The following is a 23,307-nucleotide window of genomic DNA, read 5'->3' on the forward strand; positions in this document are numbered from 1 at the left end:
GCAAGAATTTCAAACCAGTGGATCTTAGCTTACTGGACTCCATGGGGGAGGGATTCACTGAGCTAGGCCACTTTGCTCCCTGGCTTTAGCCCTCTTTCAAGGGGAGTGAATAGTTCTCACTAGTGTTCCAGGTGACACTGGGGTATGAAAAAATACTTCTGCAGCTAGCTCAGTGTCTGCCAAAATGGCTGCCCAGTTTTGTGCTTGAAACCCAGGGCCCCAGTGGTGTAGGTATCCAAAGGAGTCTCCTGGTTTACCAATTGGGAAGACTGTGGGAAAAGTGCAGTATCTGGGCCAGAATTCACCATTCCTCATGGCACAGTCCCTCAAGGCTTCCCTTAGCTAGGGGAGGGAGTTTTCTGACCTCTTGTGCTTCCTGGGTGAGGCAACACCCCACCCTGCTTCAGCTCGCCCTCCGTGGGCTACACCCACTGTCTAACCAGTCCCATGAGATGAGCCAGGCACCTCAGTTGGAAATGCAAAAATCACCCATCGTCTGCATTGATCTCACTGGGAGCTGCAGACCGGAGCTGTTCCTTTGGCCATCTTGCCAACTACCCTACTTATCTTAAAAATAACCAGCGAGGTTGCATTCCAGTAGCATTTGCTTGTCATCACAGAAAAGGTTAGCAAATTTCTAGTATTTATCTTTTTCATAATGGAAAAATGAACAAGATATTTATGTCTGGCATTGATCTTACCTTGAAATAACCACATTGTACGTGGGGTGCTGTGTTAGCCTATTGTTGCTGCAGTGATCACAAACGGGATCTCAATGGCCTCTAGCATAAGCATGATCTCTTGCTCACAGGTCTGGGGCAACTCTGCTTCCAGCTGTGGGTGATTGGGATTGATGCCAGGTGGCAGACCTGCTGCATGCATCTTATTCCAGAGATCAGGCTAATGGGTACCAGCTCCCAGGGAATATTCTTCTCATGACAATTGCAGAAGTGAGCAGAGTCAAGCCAAACTGGCAAGCATATTTCAAACCTCTGCTCATGCAACAACCTCTAATATCCCATTGGCCAAAATGAGTCCCAAATTAAGCCCAAAGTCAAGGGTGGTAAGAACATTCCACCCACCATGAGTTTATGTCAAGGGTATGGAATTTTTTAGCAGAAAAATAAAGAACTGAGACCAATAATTTAGTTCACCACAGGTTCCCAAATATGTTGTGGTCACACCTTATTTCACTAAAGCTTACTTACACAAATTCCATTGAAGAAATTTATCTCTGTAAACTTTCCTCAAATGTGTTCGTTTATTCCCATCAAAGCTCTCACCTTACCAGGAGTTACACTAACACAGGGTACTAGTACATTTTCAGGCTGCTGATAAAGACATACCCAAGACTGGGGAATTTATAAAGAAAAAGAGGTTCAATGGACTCACAGTTCTGCATGGCTGGGGAGGTCTTGCAACCATGGCAAAAGGCAAAAGACACATCTTACATGGTGGCAGACAAGAGAGAATCAGAGTCTAGTGAAAGGGGAAGTCATCCCCATAATTCAATTATCTCCCACAGGTCCCTCCCACAACACTTGGGAATTCTGGGAGCCACAATTCAAGATGAGATTTGGGTGGGGACACAGCCAAACCCCCATATCACACAGGTAACACAGGTGTTAGTGTGGCTTTTTTCCCCTTTTTAAATGGAAGTCATTTTCTACCAAATTAACTATTGAATTCTTGTACCAGACACCTTTCCTTAGAGGGTCACACACACAAATGTAGTCCTTCCTGTGTTCAGAATGCTGCAAACTCTCCAGTGAAGCATGCTGGCAACATCTATGCTTTCCCTCAACAGAATTATAAACCTCCCAAACCACTTAGTTTGTGCCAATTCTAATTTGGTCCATTTTATAGCAGTGGGTTTTTTGGTACATCTTCCAACAATATTTTATGACAGATGAATATGTATTTGTTTGTAACAGTATTGTTTTCAGTGCATTGTTTCAGCAGTTTTCACCACCATGGGAAAAATGAATGTTTCCTCCAATGCTGTGTGGCTTGCTTGGTTTCAGTTTTAAGACATCTCATATGGCCATTCTAAATATTTATCATTCAATTTTGTGAAATATTATAGAGTAATAGGTTGATATCACATGATTTAAAATACTGCTGAAAAGTGGTAGGGGTCATTCATGTTTTACCTTGTTGGTTTTTTATTGTGGTACAACACATATAAAATTTATCATTTTAACCATTTTTAAGTATACAGTTCAGCAATATTACATACATTTATATTGTTGTGCAAACATCACCACAGGCATCCATCTCCAGAACTCTTTTCACTTTGTAAAAATCAAACTCTGTATCTACCCATTCTTCCTTCACCTATTCTCTGGCAATTGCCATTTTATTTTCTGTCCCTATGATTATGACTACTGTAAATACCTCATATAAGTGGAACCATAGAGTATTTTTCTTTTTGTGATTGGCTTCTTTTGCTTAGCATAATATCCTCAAGTTTCACTCATGTTTAGCATATTCAGAATTTCCTTCCCTTTTAAGGTTAAATAATATTTTATAGTAGGTATGCACCATATTTTATGTACACATTCATCTGTTAATGAACACTTAAGCTGCTTCCATGTTTTAGCTACTGTGAATGATGCTGTCAGTAACGTGAATTTACAAATATTTCTTTGATACTCTGCTTTCAATTATTTTGTGTATGTATGCATAAGTTGAATTGAATCATATGGTAATTCTATTTTAATCTTTTGAGAGGCAGTTCATACTGTTTTTTACAACAGCTGTACCATTTTGCATTCCCACCAATAACACACTGGGCTTCCAATTTCTGCACATTCTCGCCAACACTTAGTGAGAGTGTGTGTGTGTGTGTGTGTGGCTTTTTTTGGATCGTAGGTGCCCTAATGGGTGTGATGGAGTAGCGTCCCTTTGTAGTTTTGATTTACATTCCTCTAATTGTTGGTCATGTCAAGAATCTTTTTATGTGCTTATTGGTCATTTGTATGTCTTCTTTGGAGAAATGTTTATTCAAGTCCTTTGCCCATTTTTGAATTGTGTTTTTAAATTTTTTGTTGTTGAGTTTTAGGAGCTCTTTGTATATTCTGGATATTAATGCCTTAGCAGGTATATTATTTGCAAATATTTTCTCCTATTCTGTGAGTTGCCTTCTTACCTGGTAATGTCTTGTGACACGTAACATTTTTAAACTTTCATGAAGTTCAATTTTCTGGGTTTTTTAAAATTGCTTGTGCCCTTGGTACCTTACCCAAGAAATAATTTCCAAATCCAATTTCATGAAGTCCTATGCTTTCTTCTAAGAGTTTTATAGTTTTAGGTATTAGATTTAGTCTTCAATTCATTTTTATTTAATTTTTATATACGTGTTAAGAGTCCAACTTCACTTTTTGCAAGTGGATTTCCAGATATCCCAGCAAGGACAAGAATAACCTTGCCACACTTGTCCAAAACTATTTGATCATGTACAGGAGGGTTTATTTCTGGGCTATCTCTTCCATTGGTCTATATGTCTGTCTTTATGCTGGTGTCACACAGTTTGTTTATTATAGCTTTGTAGTAAGTTTTGAAACCAGGAACTGTGAGTCCTCCAGCATTGCTCTTCCTTTTCAACATTGTTTTAGCTATTTGTGGTCTTTGGAGATTCTATATGAACTTTAGGATGAATTTTTCTATTTATTTGAAAGACAGTATTGAAATTCTCATAGGGAGTTTGTTGTACTGGTAGATCACTTGGATAGTATTGACATCCTAAAAAATTAAGTCTTCCAATCTGTGAACATATCTTTTCATTTATTTATGTCTTTTCTAATTTCTTTCAGCAATGTTTTGTAGTTTTTATTGTACGAATCTTTTACCTTCTTGGTTAAGTCAATTCCCAAGTATTTTATTTTTTTGATGCCATTATAAATGGAATAGTTTTCATAATTTCTTTTTTGGATTGTTCATTTGTTAGTGTATAGAAATGCAACTAATTTTGTGTGTTGTCTTTGTATTCAGGTTCTTTGATGGTTTTGTTTATTCCAACAATTTTTTGTGGAATCTTTAAAGTTTTCCACATATAAGATCATATCATCTGTGAATGAAGATAGTTTAACTTCTTCCTTTCCAATTTGGATGCTTTTTTTTTTTTGGAAATAAATTTTCCTTCCTGTTAAATACAATAGAGAAAATCAACCAAATCAAGTATTTTGTTTAATACAATAGATACATTTGGGAGAAATTTTTTAAAAATTAGAAAGGAGACAGTACAAATGAATATATTAAGATGAAACAGGGAAGATAAACTAAGATAAAGCAGATATCAAAATAATAAAAGAATCGTATGAACTTTATACAAATAAATTTGAACATTTATATAAAATGAACAATTTCCAAGGAAAATATAATTTTGCATAACTGAGTCAGAACGAAACAGAAAACCAAAGGGACTTATAATCATTAAAGACATTAAATCTATAATTATATAAAGCTCTATTCTACCACCCCTAAAAAAGAAGGAAAAGGAGAAAATGGAGAAGGGGAAAGTGAAGAACTACCACCAGTTCAAAACGATTTTAATAGTGAGTTCTACCAAATATTGGAACAGGCAAATCCAATCTTATACAAATGATTCCAGACAATTAAGACCACCTAGATTGTTCTCAAAGATGATTTAACTTTTTTCTCTGAGGAAGAACAATTCTGTTTCTTCCTAATTTCTTGAATTTGCTTTGGTACTTTTACCTTCTTTTCATTCAACATTCAAAGGGAGGAGAACGGGCTGAAAAAATATTATTCCTTGATCTAGTGAAAGAATGGTCAATATGAAATCAGAGATACACACACATACACACACACACAGACACCCCGTCCATTTTAAAGGGAGTATCAGTATGGATGTTTTTTATTTCTTTTTCTTGCCTAATTGCTCTGGTTAGAACTTTCAGTACTGTATTTAATAGAAGTGATGAATGTGGATGTCCCTGTCTTAGGCCTGATCTTAGAGGAAAGGCTTTTGGTCTTTCACTTTTGAGTAGTATATTCACTGTACATTTTTCATATATGACTTTTATTATGTTGAGGTAATTTTCTTCTATTTCTAGTTTGTTGAAGGTTTTTGTCATAAAAGAATGTTGAATTTTGTCAAATGCTTTTTCTGCATCAATTGAGGTGATCATTTGGTTTTTTTCCTCCTTAATTTTAGTAGTATAGTATATTACATTTATCAATTTTCATCTGTTGAACAATCTTCTCATTCCACTTGGACATGGTATACATTCCTTTTAATATGTTGCTGGGTTCCATTTTCAGGCATTCTGCTGAGAATTTTTGCATCAATGTTCATAAGAAATATTGGCCTGTAGTTTTCTTTTCTTGTAGTGTCATTGTCTGACCTTGGTATGACATTTCTTTATGTTCCCATTTCTTTAATTGTATGGAAAAATTTGAGAAGAATTTGTGTTAACTCTGGTTTAAAAGTTTAAAAGAACTCACTAGTAAAGCCATCAGGTCCTGGGCTTTCTTTGTTGAGAGATTTTTAAATTACTGACTTAATCTACTTACTCATTATAGATCTGTTCAGATTTCTATTTCTTTATGATTTGGTCTTGGTAGATTTGTGTTTCTAGGAATTTGTCCATATCATCTAGGTTATTCAATTTGTTATAATATAGTTGTTCAAATAATCCTTTTTATTTCTGTAGAATTAGTAGTAAAGTTCCCAGTTTCATTTTTGATTTTAGTAATTTGAGTCTCTCTTTTTTTCTCTTGGTCAATCTAGCTAGAGGTTTGTCAATTTTGTTGATCTATTCAAACAACGAATCTTTGGTCTTATTGATTTTCTCTATTGTTTTTCTATTTTCTATTTCATTTATCTCTGCTTAACTCTTATTTCCTTCCTTCTAGGTTTGGGTTTAATCTTTTTTCTAGTTCCATAAGTGGTAAAGTTAGGCTGTTGATTTGAGTTCTGCTTTTTAATATAAGCGTTTATAGCTATACATTTCCTCCTGAGCACTACTTTCTCTGTGTCCCACGGTTTTGGTATGCCATAATTTTGTTTTCATTCATCTCTAAGTACTTAAAATTTTTCCTTGTGATTTCTTCTTGAATCCATAGGTTGTTTGAGTGCGTTGTTGGCCAGGGCAGTGGTTCATACCTATAATTCCAGCCCTTTGGGAGGCTGAGGTGGGAGGATTGCCTGAGGCCAGGAGTTTGAGACCAACCTGGGCAACATAGCAAGACCCCATCTCTACCAAAAAAAAAAAAACAAAAGTAATAACCAGGCATGGTGGTGGGCACTTGTGGTCCTAACTACTCAGCAGGCTGAGGTGGGAGGACTTCTTGAGCCCAGGAGTTCAAGGCTGCAGTGAGCTATGATTAAGCCACTGCACTGTACTCTAGCTGGGTGACAGAGTGAGATCTTAATTCAAAAAAATTATGATGTTTAATTTTAAATAATCAAACTTTTCCAATTTTCGTTCTGTTACTGATTTTTAATTTCATTCACTTATAGCTGGAGAACATACTTTTTAGATACCTATCATTTAAAATCTATTAAAAGTTAATTTCTGTCCTAATATATGGTGTATACTGAAAAATGTCCTATGTGTACTTGAGAAGGATGTGTATTCTGTGGTTGTTGGTTAGTGTTCTGTATATATCTGTTAGATCTAGTTGGTTAATTATGTGTTCAGTTCTCTATTTCTTTACTTATCTTCTGTCTAGCTGTTCTGTCCATTATTCACAGTAAGCTATGAACATCTTCAACTATTATTATAAAAATGTCTATTTCTCCCTTCAATTCTGTTCATTTTAGCTTCATATATTTTGATAATAGTTATTAGGTATTTAAATGTTTATAGTTGCTTGATCTTCTTACTATATTGAACCTTTTACCAACATATAATGTTCTTCTTTGACTCATAATTTTTTTGATCTGAAGTCTATATTGTCTTACATGAGTATAATCACAGATACCACCTTTTGGTTACTATTTACATGAAATATGTTTTTCCATTCTTTCATTTTCAATCTATTTGTTTCTTTGTATCTAAAGTGGTCTCCTGAAGACAGCATATATTTGGATCTTTTAAAAATCCATTTAGCCAGTCTATCTCTTGATTGGAGAATTTAATCCATTCACATTTGACATAATTACTGATAAGAAGGGACTCTTACTACTGTTATTTTCCTGTTTGTTTTATATGTGCCTCACAGCTTTTCTTTGTCCCTCATTTTCTGCAATACTATCTTTTTTGTGTTTGGTTGTATTTTTTTTTTTTTAGTGAAATGTTTTAATTCTCCTCTCATTTCATTTTTTTATACATTATATATTTTCTTTTGTCATTACTTTGGGGGTTATATTTAGCATCTGCAAGTTATAATGCTCTAATTTGAATGTATACCATCTTAACTTCAGTAACATACAAATACTCTGCTCCTTTACAACTCCATTCCCATCTCTTTTAGTTATTGATGTCATAACATTATCTTTTTATATTGTATGCCCTAAAACATAAATTAATATTTTTTTACTCCATTGGCTACCTCCTAAATTATGTAGAAAACAATATGTGAAATTACAAACGAAAGTTACAATAATACTTCCTTTTGTAATTGCACATGTATTTACCTTTCTCGAGATCTTTATTTCTTTATACTGATTCAAGTTACTGTCCAGTGTCCTTTCACTTCACCCTGTAGGATTGCTGCTGCTGAGATAAGAGCTGAAATTGACTGCAATTTACTGTTCTAACCTTCACCTGGAAATTGCAAGCCCTCAATAAACTCCAGAGTTCCAAAATAGTTATATCACGCAGTTTCGGGCAGTGTAATTGTTATGTAGGTGGGAAGATAAACTCCTGGTGGTTCCTACTTTGCTGTCTCCCCATAATCCTTCTTGCCTGCTTAGCCTCTAAAGGTCTTGCAAATTGTGATCCTTCTAGACTATCAATAACTAATATCTCAACCACAAGGCACATTTACAATAAGGATTATCATTTATGAAAGTGGATATAAACCTGTATTTCAGATAGACATTAATATTTTTGAGAAATTTTGGCCAACTTCTAGTCATATATATTTTTTACAGCATTCTTTTACAAACAGACATGTAACTGATGAAGGGCTTGTACTAGGGTCCTCAAAATAACAGATTTGCCATTCTGTGTGTGTGTCTTCACATTATTAACATCATAGAGTTGGTCTATGATTTCTCTGCGCATCTTTTTGTTGTTGTTGTTCCATTTGGGAAGGTAATTTCCCAAAAGGAAATTTAATTGAAAGTTGAGCACACGTCTGTAAATCTGCTCCCCCTGGGTGAAGCCTATATGCCTCAAGCTGCTGCAAGTGAACTACTTGTGGCTACCACTGTCAGCTCCTCATGGGATTCTTCCACCAGTACACCTCCCAAGCTGAGTGTGCAACATAGCCAGAGAATAGATGGCTGCTTCTAGTAAAGAACAATTGTCTCCACCCAAATCTCATCTTGAATTATAGCTCCCATAATTCCCATGTGTCATGGGAGGGACCTGGTGAGACGTAACTGAATTATGGGGGTGGGATTTTCCTGTGCTGTTCTCATGAGAGTGAACAAGTCTCACAAAATCCGACGGTTTTATAAATGGGAGTTCCCCTTCACATACTCTCTCTTGCCTGCTGCCATGTAAGATGTGACTTTGCTCCTCATTCACCTTCTGCCATGATTGTGAGGCCTCCCCAGCCATGTGGAACTGTGAGCCCATTAAACCTCTTTCCTTTATAAATTACCCAGTCTTGGGTATGTCTTTATTAGCAGGGTGAGAACATACTAATATAATAATGAAGCCTGGTTTCATTTTAGTAAGATAAATGCATACAAATAGAACTTCTAATCCTGATCCCAAAGTCCTTTTCTGGTGACTGCTAATTGAGGTCAGCAGTTATGTAGTGGTAAAAAAAAGTTTCTTAATAGAATAGTTTAATTATGTGTTCAAGATTAGGTTCAAGGTAGGGCAGGTGGCTCATGCTTATAATCCCAGCAGTTTGGGAGGCCCAGCTGGGAGAATCACTTGAGCTCAGAAATGTGAAACTAGCCTGGGCAACATAGTGAGACTCTGTATCTATAAAAACATTAAAACTTATCTAGGCATGATGGCACATGCCTATAGTCCTGGCTACTTGGGAAGCTAAAGTGGGAGGACCACTTGAGCCCAGGAGGTTGAGGCTGCAGTGAGCTGTGATCTCACCAATGCACTCCAGCCTGGGTAACAGAGTGAGACCCTGTGTAATAAAATAAAATAAAATAAAAGATTAGGTTCTACTAGCAGGGACTGAAAGGTTACTCCAAAAGGCCAGCTTCCTACACCAAGAAGCCTTCACCTCTGTCTTGGCTGTCTGCCCTCATGGTAGATTTTCTTCTTGGGCTGGCATCTTTCCGTAAGGTGAGATGTTTTCAGAACAATTCTCAGGGTTCAAAACTGCCTTTTCCTTTCTTTCTTAAGTTTGTGTTGTCATTGTGACCTAAACCATATGTAATCTTTATAGTCCCATTAAAAAACTTCTGGAAGTTGTTATGTGTGGCTAAAACTTGTATCTTTGAAAAATGGGCTTTTACTTTTCTTTGCTGATTGATTATGTCAGAATTATCCCCATTGGACTACCATCAGCTTTGGCAGTGTTGAGAGAGCCATTTAAAATTAAAGTCATTTTTTCCTTCCTGAGCTTAATAGATACCTATTTATGCAAAGAGACAGAAAGGATCTTTGCATTTCCAGGAAATGGGGAAGATCATGAGACTGTAAGTATGGTTCCAGGCAGAACTGTGACTAATAGAATTTTGTTCCATTCAGGAAATAAAGAAACAACATGAGGAAGGTAAAGAACAAATTATGAATAGATTTCTGTTTAATAAAGTGTCCAAAGAATTAGATAAGGAACACTAGGCCCCATAAAAAGAATGAAGAATAATTTAAACTGTTGAAGTCACTGGGAAATGGACCAGGCTTGTCTTTAAGCATCCAGTCTTTCCCTGTTATTAGTAATAATCTCTAATGCTTTTACAGCCCTTTGAAATTTACAGAGAGCTTTTCTTGGTGCCATCCTCCTTCTCACATTCTTCCCTGGCTCCTGGGGCCTTTTGTGAGCTCTGATCTCAGAAATGCATTTGCTTAACTCATTTCTAATAAGCAGCTTCAAATCCTTTTTGGAAGAAGCCAGGGTCAAATTAAAAAAAATCATTCAAACAAAGGAAAGAATGGCTGATAATGTTCAATGTATGACCTTTCCAGAGCCATTTGTATTTTATCAGAAGATAAGTTAAACAGATGAATCTCTAATTCTAAAAGTAAGGCAGCAGGAGAGATTTTCTGGAGGGAAGGGAAAACATAGCACTTAGAAGTGTCTTATTTTATATCCCTGAAATAATTTCATATTTAGGAAGCCATTTTACTTCCTGGTGAGGTATTTCTCTTTCCAGGTCTGCATAGCTGGTAGCATACACTCCTTATATTGGTTGAATTTAATTTTGAATCCAGATTTTCACAATATCCAAAAATATAAAATCTCAGAATTTTAGAGATTTAGGGAATCTTAGTGTTATTATGGTGAAACCCCTTATCTTACAGATAAGAAAATTGAGAACAAGAAATTCTAAATCATTCTGATTAGTCAGAGCCACAAGATCCAAATGCTTTAATAAGGAAACTGAAAATGGGAGGACTAAACGTTTAGTTGACCCAGAAAGTCTCTTGAGATATGTTGTTATTTAGATCTGCAGGCCGAGCATAGTATGCTTTTGTTGTTGTTGCTCCATAAAGGTAACAGAATTAAGTCTGAGTAGAAGGAGATGTTACTATTTCAGTGCCTATCAATTTGTTATTTTCATCTGTATAATCATTACCTTCTGTCCCTAGGTTAATCATTATTACTTGCATTAATCTTTTTTTTTTTTCCTGAGGTGTAGTCTTGCTCTGTCGCCCAGGCTGGAGTGCAGTGGTGCGATCTCAGTTTACTGCAACCTCCGCCACCCAGGTTCAAGCAATTCTTCTGCCTCAGCCTCTTGAGTACCTGGGATTACAGGCACCCACCACCATGCCTGGCTAATTTTTGTATTCTTAGTCAAGATGGGATTTCACCATGTTGGCAAGGCTGGTCTCTAACTCCTGACCTCATGATCTGCCTGCCTTGGCCTCCCAAATTGCTGGGATTATAGGCATGAGCCACCTTGCCTGGCCCTGCATTAATCTTTTATATTGTAATTATATTTATGACACTTAATAGCAGAATACTAGAAATGTCAACTGATGCTTTTTAATAATGGATTCTTCCATCACATTAGCAAATATCTCTTTTCTTATATTGTTGAGCTGCTGGACTTCTCGTTAGCTTTACACTATCATAGATATTATTTTATTTTATTTTATTGAGATAGGGTCTTGCTCTGTCACCCAGGCTGGAATACAGTGGCACAATTATGACTCACTGCAGCTTTGACCTCCTGGATTCAAGTGATCCTCCCACCTCAGCCTCCTGAGTAACTGGGTCTACAGCTGTGCTACTATGCTCAGCTAATTTTTTTTTTTTGGTATTGTTTGCAGAGATGTAGTTTTGCCATGGTGCCCAGGCTGGTCTCAAAGTCCTGGACTCCAGTGATCCTCCCAATGTGCTGGGATTACAGGCATGAGCCATTGCGCCCAGATTGTCACAGATTTTTGATGGAAGATCTTGAAAGATCATCTTGTCTAGCCATGTCATATTTTCAAATGAGACACAGACCCAAAGGGTTATACCCCTGATTTGGAGCAGAGTTGACATGAGAGTCCAATCCCCTTAACCCAAGTCCAGGTCTCTGTCTGCCAAATCACAAGACACCATTCTATCAGCTCAGAAGCCTTTCGTGGCTCCAGAAAGACATTTATTCCAGACACTTCCAACCTAGGGAATATTGACTAGCATGATTCCTTCAGAGTAAATTTCATTCTGGAAGAGGACAGGAGACTTAGCAGTTCTTTTCCCAATCTTCATGAGATCATGGGAGATGATCTTAGATGATAGGCTAGTCTCTAAATGTTTGATTTTTTTCATTCAGCTCCCTTTTGTTTTGCTTGGCCTCACAAGGAAGGAAAACACTTAGCTGAATGATAAAGCCATTAAAATCTTAACAGTCTATTTGTTTTATGTTTTCCTCAGTATTTTCATTTTGTGTTTAAAATTCAGAAGCTGATTTTAAGGAGCAAAGGTCACATGCAAGATTAAGATCAAAGAATTCCTGGGAATACTAACTGAGAAACCAAGATCCTAGTCCTTGGAGTAACTATTCTTTCTGAGAAAAGCTGATGGCTTATTCTGATTGTAGAAGTTTGTAATCTGCCATGAAAATTGAGCACTTAAAATTCTAAGATTTATCTACCCTGAATCATCTGGAGGAAAATTGAATAAAAACAAAACCAAAACCCAAAAAACCAAACCAGTCAATTGTCTGGGTATTTTAGCCACATAATGACAAACATATATCTATTTGTAAATATCATATGACTGCCTGAATTTTTAATAATCCAGATTTCTAGTCATGGACCCAGTTAAATCTGTATTATCATCAAAGAACAATTTATTACTACACAGAATCTAACTGAAAATTTAAGCCACAGAGTTTGATGATAAATAGCTTAATAAATAAACACAGGTTAGTTGGATATGAAATAGCACAACTCATATAATAAAAAATTAGTTGAAGGGAAAATATCATGTAAAAGAAAGGGCTGAAGCAATATAGCTGCAACTTTTAATCAGAAGCCAGTGTTTTTAAAATTTCAGTATAATGGCAGGGTCTCTAAAACACTAAGCCGTGAGCTCTACTGATTGCTATTAGGAAGGAATATCCACACATCACTTTTAGTTTTAAGGATTCACACACATCTATCTGGGAGGTTTGCAAAGAAATCCCTGGTGCCCAGAAAACAGTGGAGAAAAAGACCTACTAAGCAGGAGATTGTACCAAATGAAAAAGGTCTGTTTTTGCCCATATATCTTTATTAGCCTTCAGAAGCTTTACTGCTCATAGCTACCTAAACTTTAATCACTAGCACCTTGAGCTTTGTTTCCTTTGTTTTTTATTTGTTCACACAAGCAGTAAGTACCTTTATGTGTGCATTATTTGGATGCTGGAAATAATTTAATGTAGCTTGGCTCGGCCTTGTTAAATGTCACCATCTCAGAGACAATCCCTGACCACTCAGCCCATATATTGAACACCTTTACCCCATCATCATGTTTCGTTTTCTTCAAAATAACCATGGTTATCTCAGCTGGTCACCTTAAAAAAAAAATCCAGTTATGTGTTTACAGTTCATTTCTTCCATGAGGTATAAGCAGAATAAGATTAGGTTCCTTGGCCATCTCGTTTGCTGCTGAATCCCCAGTGTTTAGGGCAGAGTATGGCACATGAAAGACACCCAATAAATATGTGTTAAGTGAATATTTGAGCATCTAAAGCACACGGTCTTAATTAGATCTCTGTCCTCTAGAATGAACACTAAGTTCAAAGTTGCCACCTAGGGTTACATGGAAAGAAAGTCCTACAAGCATAAGACAAATAGAGAAATTGGAAAAAAGAATAATCAAAAAACGAGGCTGAATAAAATAAGCAGAGCCAGTGCATGAAAGGATGTAAAAAGTAAAACTAGCATTAAATGATTTTTAAATATTCAAAGGACGGCAAAAAGATTAAAAAATAGAAATAAATTTGAGGGAAAAAAGTAAGCTACTGGTACAAAGATTTGAACTGCAGGATTGGGATGCTTCCTGCAATGATCTTTAAGAGTTAGAATGCTGGGTAAGTCAGAAGGACAAAGGATAAGATTTTCTGGCACAATAAATAAGAGTCATTGGAAACAGATGACCCTGATTCAAATCCAAGTTCTCCCATTTTCTTCCATGTGAGCCACAGTAAGTCACTTAGTTTCCTCAGCTGTTGGTTTACTCAATGCAAGCTGCTATAACAAAATACCTTAGACTGGGTAATTTATAAGTAACAGAAATATATTACTTATGGTTCTGGAGGCTGTGAAGTCCAAGATCAAGATGCCAGCAGATTTGGTTCTGATGACAGTCCACTTTCTGATTCATAGATGGCACCTTCCAGCTACATCCTCACATGTTATAAATAACAATGTCTGTCTGGGGCCTCTTTTATAAGAATATGAATCTCATTCTTGAAGGCAGAGCCCTCATAACCTAATCATCTCCCAAAGGCCCCATCTCTTAATACCAGCATCTTAAGTGTTAGATTTCAATATTTGAATTTTAACAAGACACAAACAATCAGACCATAGTAGGTATAAAGTCTAGATGATTCTGAGGTAAGGCCTAAAGGACATATACATATATTTCTCAATGAGTGTTCAATCCTGTTACTTATTATTATGTATTTTTCAATTAATAAACAGGATGCTAGTGAGAAAAGCTATCTTGCCTTCCTTCCACAGCTAGGTTACTCTTGAAGTCAAAGGAGTGAAAGTTTGTGTAGAATTTCAGCAACCACCCACAGGTACATCTTGTAACATCTCTTTTCACTATTAAACACTTGAGCTTGTATTAGAACCATATATCTAGAATGGAAAAGAAGAATTAATAAGGGTGAAGAATTCTACTTATAAGCTCTGTACGGAAAAATATAACTCACCACCGAAGTTTCACCTATGTCTAGTGCTGTTTTCACCATAATGTCTATGTACTTCAGTTGTGGCATTTAGCACCTGCAACTATATCTGTGTGTTTATCATCTTTTCTCCTAAAGTAAATTCTTTAAGGGCAAAAGTCTGTCTTACTCATTGTTATGGACTGAATTATGTCCTCCAGAGATTCATATATTGAAGTCCCAACCCCCAATATGACTATTTGGAAACAGGGCCTCTAAAGAAGTAATTAAAATTAAATGAGTTCATAAGAGTGGGACCCTAATCCAATAGGAATGGTGTCCTCATAAAAGAGACACCTGGAGTGTGTGTGCCCACAGGAGAAAGATCATGTGAGTATACATTAAGAAGGCAGCTGTCTGTAGGCAAGGAGAGAGGACTGAGGAGAAACCAAACCCAATGGCATCACAATCTTATACTTCTAGCCTCCAGACCTATGAGAAATAATTTCTGTTGCTGAAGCCACCCGGGCTGTGGTACTTTGATATGGCAGCCCTTGCAGACTAATACAATCATCTATGGTGAATATGGTAGACTGACACTCAGAATCCCTTCCAACCTCCTTCCAGTGCATGGCTCTGTACTGCCAGAGAGATTTCAATGTTCCCTTTCAGATATTTGCACTCCCGTGTTTACTGCGTGATTATTCACAACAGCCGGGAAATGGAATCAACCTAATTGTCTGTCAGTAGATGAATGAATAAAAAAATTTGGTATATACACACAAGGGACTATTCTTCAGCTATAAAAAGGAATGAAATCCTGTCACTTGTGGCAACATGGAATTACCTGGAGGACATAATGTTAAGGGAAATAAGCCAGGCATGGAAAGACAAACACCACATGATTTCATGCATATGTAAAATCTAAAACAAGTTGATCTTACAGAATTAGAGAGTAGAATAGTGGTTACCAGAGGCCAAGGAGGGGAGGGGGTCAAGAGGATGGTGAAAGGTTAGTGAACAGGTACAAAGTTACAGTTACATAGGAAGAAAGAGTTCTGGATTTCTATTGCGTAGTTAGGTGACTATAGCAAATAACAATGCATTGTATATTTCTTTTTTTTTTCTTAATTATTTCCATAGGTTTTTTGGGAACAGATGGTATTTGGTTACATAAGTAAGTTCTTTAGTGGTGATTTGTAAGATTTTGGGGCACCCATCTCCCGAGCAGTATATACTGAACCGAATTTGTAGTATTTTATTCCTTACCCTCTTCACACCCTTTCTCCCTGAGTCACCAAAGTCCCTTGTGTCATTCTTATGCCTTTGCATCCTCACGGCTTAGCTCCCACTTATGAGTGAGAGCATACGATGCTTGGTTTTCCATTCCCGAGTTACTTTACTTAGAATTGTGGTCTCCAATCCCATCCAGGTTGCTGCAAATATAGTGTGTGTGTGTGTGTGTGTGTATATATATATATATATATATATATATATATATATATACACACACTGTATTTGTGTGTATATATATACACTTTCCAAATAGCTAAAAAAGAAGATCTTGAAAGCTATCACCACAAACTTTGAGGTGGTGAACATGCTAGCTACCTGGATTGTATCATTATGCAATGCATACATGTATTGAAACATCACACTGTACCTCATAAACATGTATAATTATTATGTGTAAATAATAAATATTAAAAATTTATAAAATTTGAAAAATTACCTTCCGGTCTCCACATGTAAATTAATTCCCCCAATTAGATGACCTCACGTAAGATTTGGAAGGGGGAAGTGAGGCAGGGGCCATCTTCAGCTGCTGCAGGTGTGGCTGGAACAAGCACAGTTGTGGAGGTGCTGGGTTTTCTGCAGCAGCATGGCAGTATCCAGTTCCTAGTTCAGAGGGTATTGAGCGAGTTGTGGTGGTTGAGGTAGCCTCTTGATCAGTAGGTGGCAGCTAAGGCAGTGTATCCTCAAACTCAACAGTTCCTGATGGCTGTCTTCTGATTCCTGCTCCCCTGATCATGGTGGAGATAGCAGCTGCCTTGGTGGGCCACCTTGGCAGTGTGATTCTGAGAATTATTTTTGGAAAGCAAGTCTAGAACTAGCTCCCAAGACCTTCCAACTATCTTGTGTTTAGTGGTCTGGATCAAATTTCTTTCTGTTTAAGAAAGCTAGGGTGGTGATTGTTTTTTGTAACTGAGACCTAACTGATAAATTCTTCTTTGTGTTCTTGGCATTAAACACAATGCCTGGAATATTTAAAAGATGAACAAGTATTTATTGTTGCTGTTTAAACCAGCAGTTCTTAATCTTTGATATACATCAGTATCACCTAGATAATGACACTGTATCCACTTAGAAATCTAATGGAGTCCAAAGTCTCAAGTTCATTGAAATAGACTAGGCCCCTAGTCTTCATACTCACCAAAGTTTGAGAAGCATTGGTTTAAACATTCACCCAGGCCTACCAAAAACCAGGCATGCTTCTAAGCACTTGACACTTAGTGTTTCATTTAATTCTGATAATAACCTTACAAGGCAGGAAGTATTATTATCCACATCTTATATATGAGAAAGCTGAGGTGTAAAGAGCCTTAGAAAAATACCCAAGATCATACAACTGGTAATGTTTTGAGTATCTGTCTTAGTCTGTTTTGCATTGCTATAAAAGAATAGCTGAGGCTGGGTAATTAAAAAAAAAAAAGTTAGGCAGGGTGCAGTGGCTCACGCCTGTAATCCCAGCATTTTGGGAGGCCGAGGCAGGTGGATCACCTGAAGTCAGGAGTTTAAGGTCAACCTGGCCAACACGGTGAAACCCTGTCTCTACAAAAATACAAAAATCAGGCCAGCATGATGGCGGGTGCCTGTAATCCCAGCTACTCGGGAGGCTGAGGCAGGAGAATCCCTTGAACCTGGGAGGCAGTGAGCCAAGATCATGCAATTGCACTCCAGCCTGGGTGACAGAGTGAGACTCCATCTCAAAAAATAAGAAAAAATAAGTGTTATTTGACTCACAATTCTGATGGCTAGAAAGTCCAAGATTGAGCATTTGCATCTGGTGAAGACCTGAAGGGGAGCGGGTGTGTGCAGAGATCACATGGTAACAGAGGAAGCAACTAGCTTTCATAAGAACCAATAAAGAGAGAACTCCTCACCCCCGAGGGAGGGTATTAATCTCTTGATGAGGGATCTGCCCCAAGACCCAGACACCTCCCCACTGGGCTCCACCTCCAACATTGGGGATCAAATTTCAACATGAGTTTTGGAGGGAATAAGCATCTAGACCATGGCAGTATCTAACCTGTGTCTACCTGACCGTAAGCTCCAAGCTCATGATCACTGCTCTCTTCCACTCGAATGATCTCCATTCTTTGCAGAGCCTCAAAATGAATCCTATTTACATTTAAATCAGATTCCTCCAAATAATTTTTTTAAACATAACAGTATCTCAGTCTCTCTGACAAGGTCATTTAGTTACTAAAGAAAAAAGTTGGACTCACAACTATCCTTCCAAAGAAACAATAGTCTCTTGGGTAACTGCAAAGGTACTTCAAAGTCTGATAAGACTTATTTAAATCAAGAAATGGCTTGAAGAAATAATTGCTCTCTGATACAAAACTAACAATTCTCTGAATTTTATTATTATCTTTGAAGTGAGAAATAGCAAAACTGACCCTTAGGTCTATCCATTTATTAGAGAAATATTATATTTTTTCAAAAAGAATAGTATTATCAAGCTGCAAAGTTTCATATTCTTTTTTCTTATTAATCATGTTTCTGACATTTTTAAGATTGCATCTCTAAGATTTAATAAAATCTTATTATTATTCTAATATCTAGAAATTAATAATGTAGAGGAAGATATTAGATGTCCAGAGGAAGATTTTACAGAGATATGCAGAATGCACAATGAATGAAAGGAAATATTCTCCTCTTTTATACTTTATAAGCTTTTCAGTGCATAGAAGTTATCAAATTTAAATATTGTCACTATTAGAAAGGATTAGTTCTGAAAACTTCTGGGATTGTCAATGTAGTCACCATGTTGGGCTTGTTGGAGAAAAGGGACACCTGAACATTTTTGAGGCAAAAATTACTCTAATTTGTCCCAGAGAAGAAATGTGAGCAAGTTGCATTCAAATCTCAGCTGTTATTCTGGACTTCATTGTGACTTTGGCAAGTTATCACCTTTCAAGTGTTTGTTTTCTAGTCTGTAAAAATCAGAGAAAATAACCACTACCTTGTGAGGTGTTACAAGAGTTAAATAAGATTCATTAGGTTCTTTCTTTGGATCTGTGCAGGGAGCAACCAAAAAAAAAATAGGGAAAGAAAAGAGGCAGTGACAAGTCACACACTAAGACAGTGGAAAATCACAGGACAAACTGTCAGAAAATTTGGCTTTGAACTTGCAACTCTGCCTCCATCTTCTGTAACTTGAAGCGATTCTTTTAATTTTGCTATTCAAAAGGACACATCTCACTCTTGTCAAAAGAAGATGAAATTTTTGACTTCCCAAGTTTGTCCTAATTTTGATGGTTCTTGTTTCAGGAACATAAAAACAATTCTTAAAATTTATAAAAAATGTTACATCTTTACTCATCCTGAATACAAAAAAAAAAATGTACTTTTTAAGCCTCCACCTTTCCTGTCCTCTTTCTTTATTTGTATTGTCAAATGAAGTTGTTCCAGCGAATGAGTCAGTTGAGATGGAAACATTTATTTATCTGATATAATGTGTCAGTGGTGCTCTTTTAAAGTGTTTCTAGTATGCTTTGACAGTAAGTAATGTCATTAATAAGTGCTCTGGTAATAATACTAGTGGTAAATCACAGCTGCCCCTCCCCTTCCCCCCAGGGGCTGCGGTGTGATTTTGCCACCTTTCTTTTTCATTAACAAAAGTGCTATTTGACATATATTTTATGTGTAGTTCCATGAACTCAACTTCATTTTGTTTGGGGAATCTGGAAAGAATCTCATGCCTTGTTTGAGAATCTATACAACAAACCACTGGATTGGAATTCCTGCAGGGAGCATCCTGGAAGGGACTTTGGACCCTGCTCAAGAAGTCAGTCTCTAAGAGTGGAGTCCAATTCAGCAGAGAAGTCACAGACGGAAGAACAACACAGCGGGGTAGTGAGCCATAGAGCTCCATCAAACCGAAAATCAAAATGGAATTGTTGTAGAGAGAGTCCAGATGTCAAGGAGATGAAGGGAGGGGCCAAAGTAAAATGAGACTCGGGGATGAAGGTATGACCGGGACAAGGGCCAGGTATGACCAGGTAAAGGGCTATGTCATGAACCTGTTGTATCTGTTGGGATGATTAATATTGTGTGTCAACTTGGCCAGGCTATGGTGCCCGGTTGTTTGGTTAAACAGTAATCTAGGTGTTGCTATGAAGGTATTTTTGTAGATGTGAGAAACATTTACAGTCAGTTGACTTTAAGTAAAACAAATGACCCTCCATAATGTGGGTGGGCCTCACCTAATCCATTGAGGGCCTTAACAGCAAAAACTGAGGTTTTCTAGAGAAGAAGGAATTCTTCCTCAAAGCTGGAAAATAGAAATTCTGCCTGACTTTTCAGCCTGCTGGTCTGTCCTATGGATTTCGGATTCAAGACTGCAGTATCAACTTTTTTTTTTTACTGAACATTCAGCTAGCTGATCTGCTCTACAGACTTTGGACTTGCTAGCCTCCCCAGTCACATGAGCCAGATGCTTAAAATCTCTCTCTCTCTCTCTCTCTGTCTCTCTCTCTCTCTCTGTGTGTGTGTGTGTGTGTGTGTGTGTTCTTCTATTTGTTTGACTCCTCTTGGGAACTTTGAGTAATACACCTCTCTTGTCATTTTTCTTTCCCAATGCAAGGTTTGGAAGACTCTGCTGGTCTGGAAAGTCATGCTTAAAGCTGCAAGGACCCAGCCAAACAGTCCCCTCCTGGAGAAAATTGGAAATGGGTTTTCTTTCCTTCAACCAGCACAACTTCAGTACTTGTTACCTTCCAGGCAACATATTAAGTACTAGACAGGTTGGGTTCACCCTGAAGCAGATGCTAAAATAAGAATTTGAGTACAAAGAGTATATTAGGGGTAATTCTAGGAAGCACTGGTAGGGGAGTGGGGAAATGAGACAGGGAAGGAAAGGAAGACGCAACAGGGCATGTTAACAAGAAGGGTATGGCTGGGGCCACTGGATTCAATGTCACTAGGACTTGCGAGAGAGTGTAGTCCATGGGAGCCTACAGCTGTGTGTCTGGAGTGTGCTGAAAACCAAGGATAAAAATTATGCATTAATTTCTGGATGTTGCATTATTAAAACATTGTTATAAACACAGGCACATTTTGGAATACATACATAGTCTCATAAATTTTTTAGATAAAGCATAAGAACTCAAGGACATTTTGAGCTAAGAACCATTGTCTTAGTCTGGTCTTTGTCTTTTTTCTTCTATCTTCTCTTTTGTATTAAACACTTAATTGAGAGTCCTGTTTAAAAGGACTTTCCTTGCTAACAAACTCACTTTGTTCCAGGGTCCAGAGTTGTTCCACTACATGGAGTTTGCTTCAGGCTTAAGTCTTGGTAACAGGCTCTTGGTCTCTGCCCCACACCCCTTTCTTATTCACAGCATCTACAGTGGGCCTGCCAGTTATGCATTAGAGCTCCTTGCTGTGCTACACCTTGCCTCTGCTCCCAGATTACTGGGCCTCTGACATTTTCAGGCCTATAACTTGATCCTAATTCCCCATCTGTGTCCATATGGACAACTTGCTAACTTCCATAATGGATAGAGACAGACCCAACTGCAATCTTCAATTTGATCTCAAGGACCAATATTGCAGCCATCCTATTCTCATTACGTATGCTTGTCTTGTACATATTGTTAGGCCTTCAAGAAAACTAGAAGAACAAAAAAGATCAAAAAAGATGGCAAAAGGCATGTAAGTTCCCAGGAGGCAATGGAGGAAAGCCCGAAGTAAGAAGGAACCGTATAAAAGGAAACATTCTGCAGGAGAAATATGTATGTGTGTGTATATATATATATATATATATATATATGTGTGTGTGTGTGTGTGTGTGTGTGTGTGTGTGTGTGTGTACATGAAAGAGAGAGAGAGAGAGCACGTGCAATTATGTATGTGTTAGGTGTAGTTTGAGGAGGTAGGAGAACAGAGTTGTGATCAAAGAATTGAGGAGAAAATAGGCCAAGTGACTCCTGCTGTCTGTTAGCTGAAACTTAGAGGAAGTGCCTGGAGAAACTAGAACATCACTTTTTATCAGTAAACCTCTTTTGCCCCAAGTTGTACAGATTGTATTAGAGAAGAGACTATGTCCAATGTTCATTTCTTTTGTACAACTCCACAGAGGGAATCATCTCAAATTCCAGCAGAGTGGCTTACAGATATAGGGAGACCTTAGTTGAAGGCAATTTATGAGCAAGCTGCTTTCTTCACAAGTCATCAATTTTTGTCCTTTTTACAATGACATTTGCAAATGTTCTCCTCCTGTCATGTAATCTGCTACTCATAGGCCTTATTTTGCAATGGGTTTACCTTATTTGTTTTTAGTTTTTAAAATGTCACCATAATACTAAGCAAACGCCACCTAGGTAAATACTATAATTTAGATACTTGGTCTAAACTACACACAAATGTCTCTGTGTGAATGGTAAGTAATCTGGATATTGTCTAACCCTTAAGTAGCTTATTTGTGGCCCAAATATCATTCACAAGGGTTCATATCCCAGCACCACTCTCACGTGGAAGTCATTTCGGACAACATGGCAAAAGCAACCAGACATTCTTCTACTCCCTTATCTCTCTCCTAGGATTGAGGATAAAACACCAGATCAACTCTTGTCAGACTCTCTTGTAGCTAGGGTTGATCATGTGACAAAGCTTCAGGCAGTAAGATATATGGGAAAGTCTTCTTGGGAGCTTCTTGGAAAAATATTCTTAAACAGAAATGTATACACAGTCATTGAGAACTTTAAAAATTTTTTCCCTCTTCTTTCCTGCCTTTCTTTCTTTCTTTTTTTTTTTTTTAATTTTACTTTAAATTCCAGGACACCTGTGCAGAATGAGCAGGTTTGTTCCATAGGTATACATGTGCCATGGTGGTTTGCTGCACCTATCAACCCATTATCTAGGTTTTAAGCCCTGTGTGCATTAGGTATTCATCCTAATGCTCTCCCTCCCCTTTCCCCCACCCCCCGACAGGCCCCAGTGTGTGATGTTCCCCTCCCCGTGTCCATGTGTTCTCATTGTTCAACTCCCACTTATGAGTGGAACATGCAGTGTTTGGCTTTCTGTTCCTGTGTTAGTTTGCTGAGAATGATGGTTTCCAGCTTCATCTTCTTTCCTGCCTTTCAAGACAGTGTTAGGACAAGATATTTGGAACTGCAGCAGTCATCTCGAGATTGTGGCAATAAGCCATGTAGGGAAAGCCAATACACTAAGGGTGGTAGAATGGAAAAGATGGAAAGAGCTTAGAAACTTGACATTTTTGAGACACTGAACCAACCTTGGGACTCTCTTCCAGACTTGTTGGTAATAACAAAGATCTTATTTTATTTTATTTTTTTTGTATTGCATTTTAGGTTTTGGGGTACATGTGAAAATCATGCAAGGTTGTTGCATAGGTGTATACATGGCAGTGTGATTTGCTGCCTTCCTCCCCTTCACCTATATCTGGCATTTCTCCCCATGCTATTCCTCCC

At 37.5% G+C, this 23,307-nt stretch overlaps 1 protein-coding gene across 1 annotated transcript in view; it reads left to right on the forward strand.

The window, feature by feature from the left end:
• Positions 1 to 19,719: 19,719 nt before the first annotated feature.
• The window catches only part of TBC1D19 (TBC1 domain family member 19), a 185,444-nt gene continuing 181,856 nt past the window's right edge, over positions 19,720 to 23,307 (forward strand). The window contains exon 1 of the mRNA XM_012472433.3: positions 19,720 to 19,875. Within this exon, the coding sequence (XP_012327856.1) occupies positions 19,825 to 19,875 (51 nt within the window). The 5' untranslated portion in view covers positions 19,720 to 19,824. The remainder of the gene's footprint in view (positions 19,876 to 23,307) is intronic.

This window comes from Aotus nancymaae, unplaced genomic scaffold (genome assembly GCF_030222135.1).
Source record: "Aotus nancymaae isolate 86718 unplaced genomic scaffold, 86718_ANA_hifiasm-v0.15.2.pri h1tg000006l, whole genome shotgun sequence".
In the NCBI taxonomy this organism is placed as follows: Eukaryota; Metazoa; Chordata; class Mammalia; order Primates; family Aotidae; genus Aotus; species Aotus nancymaae.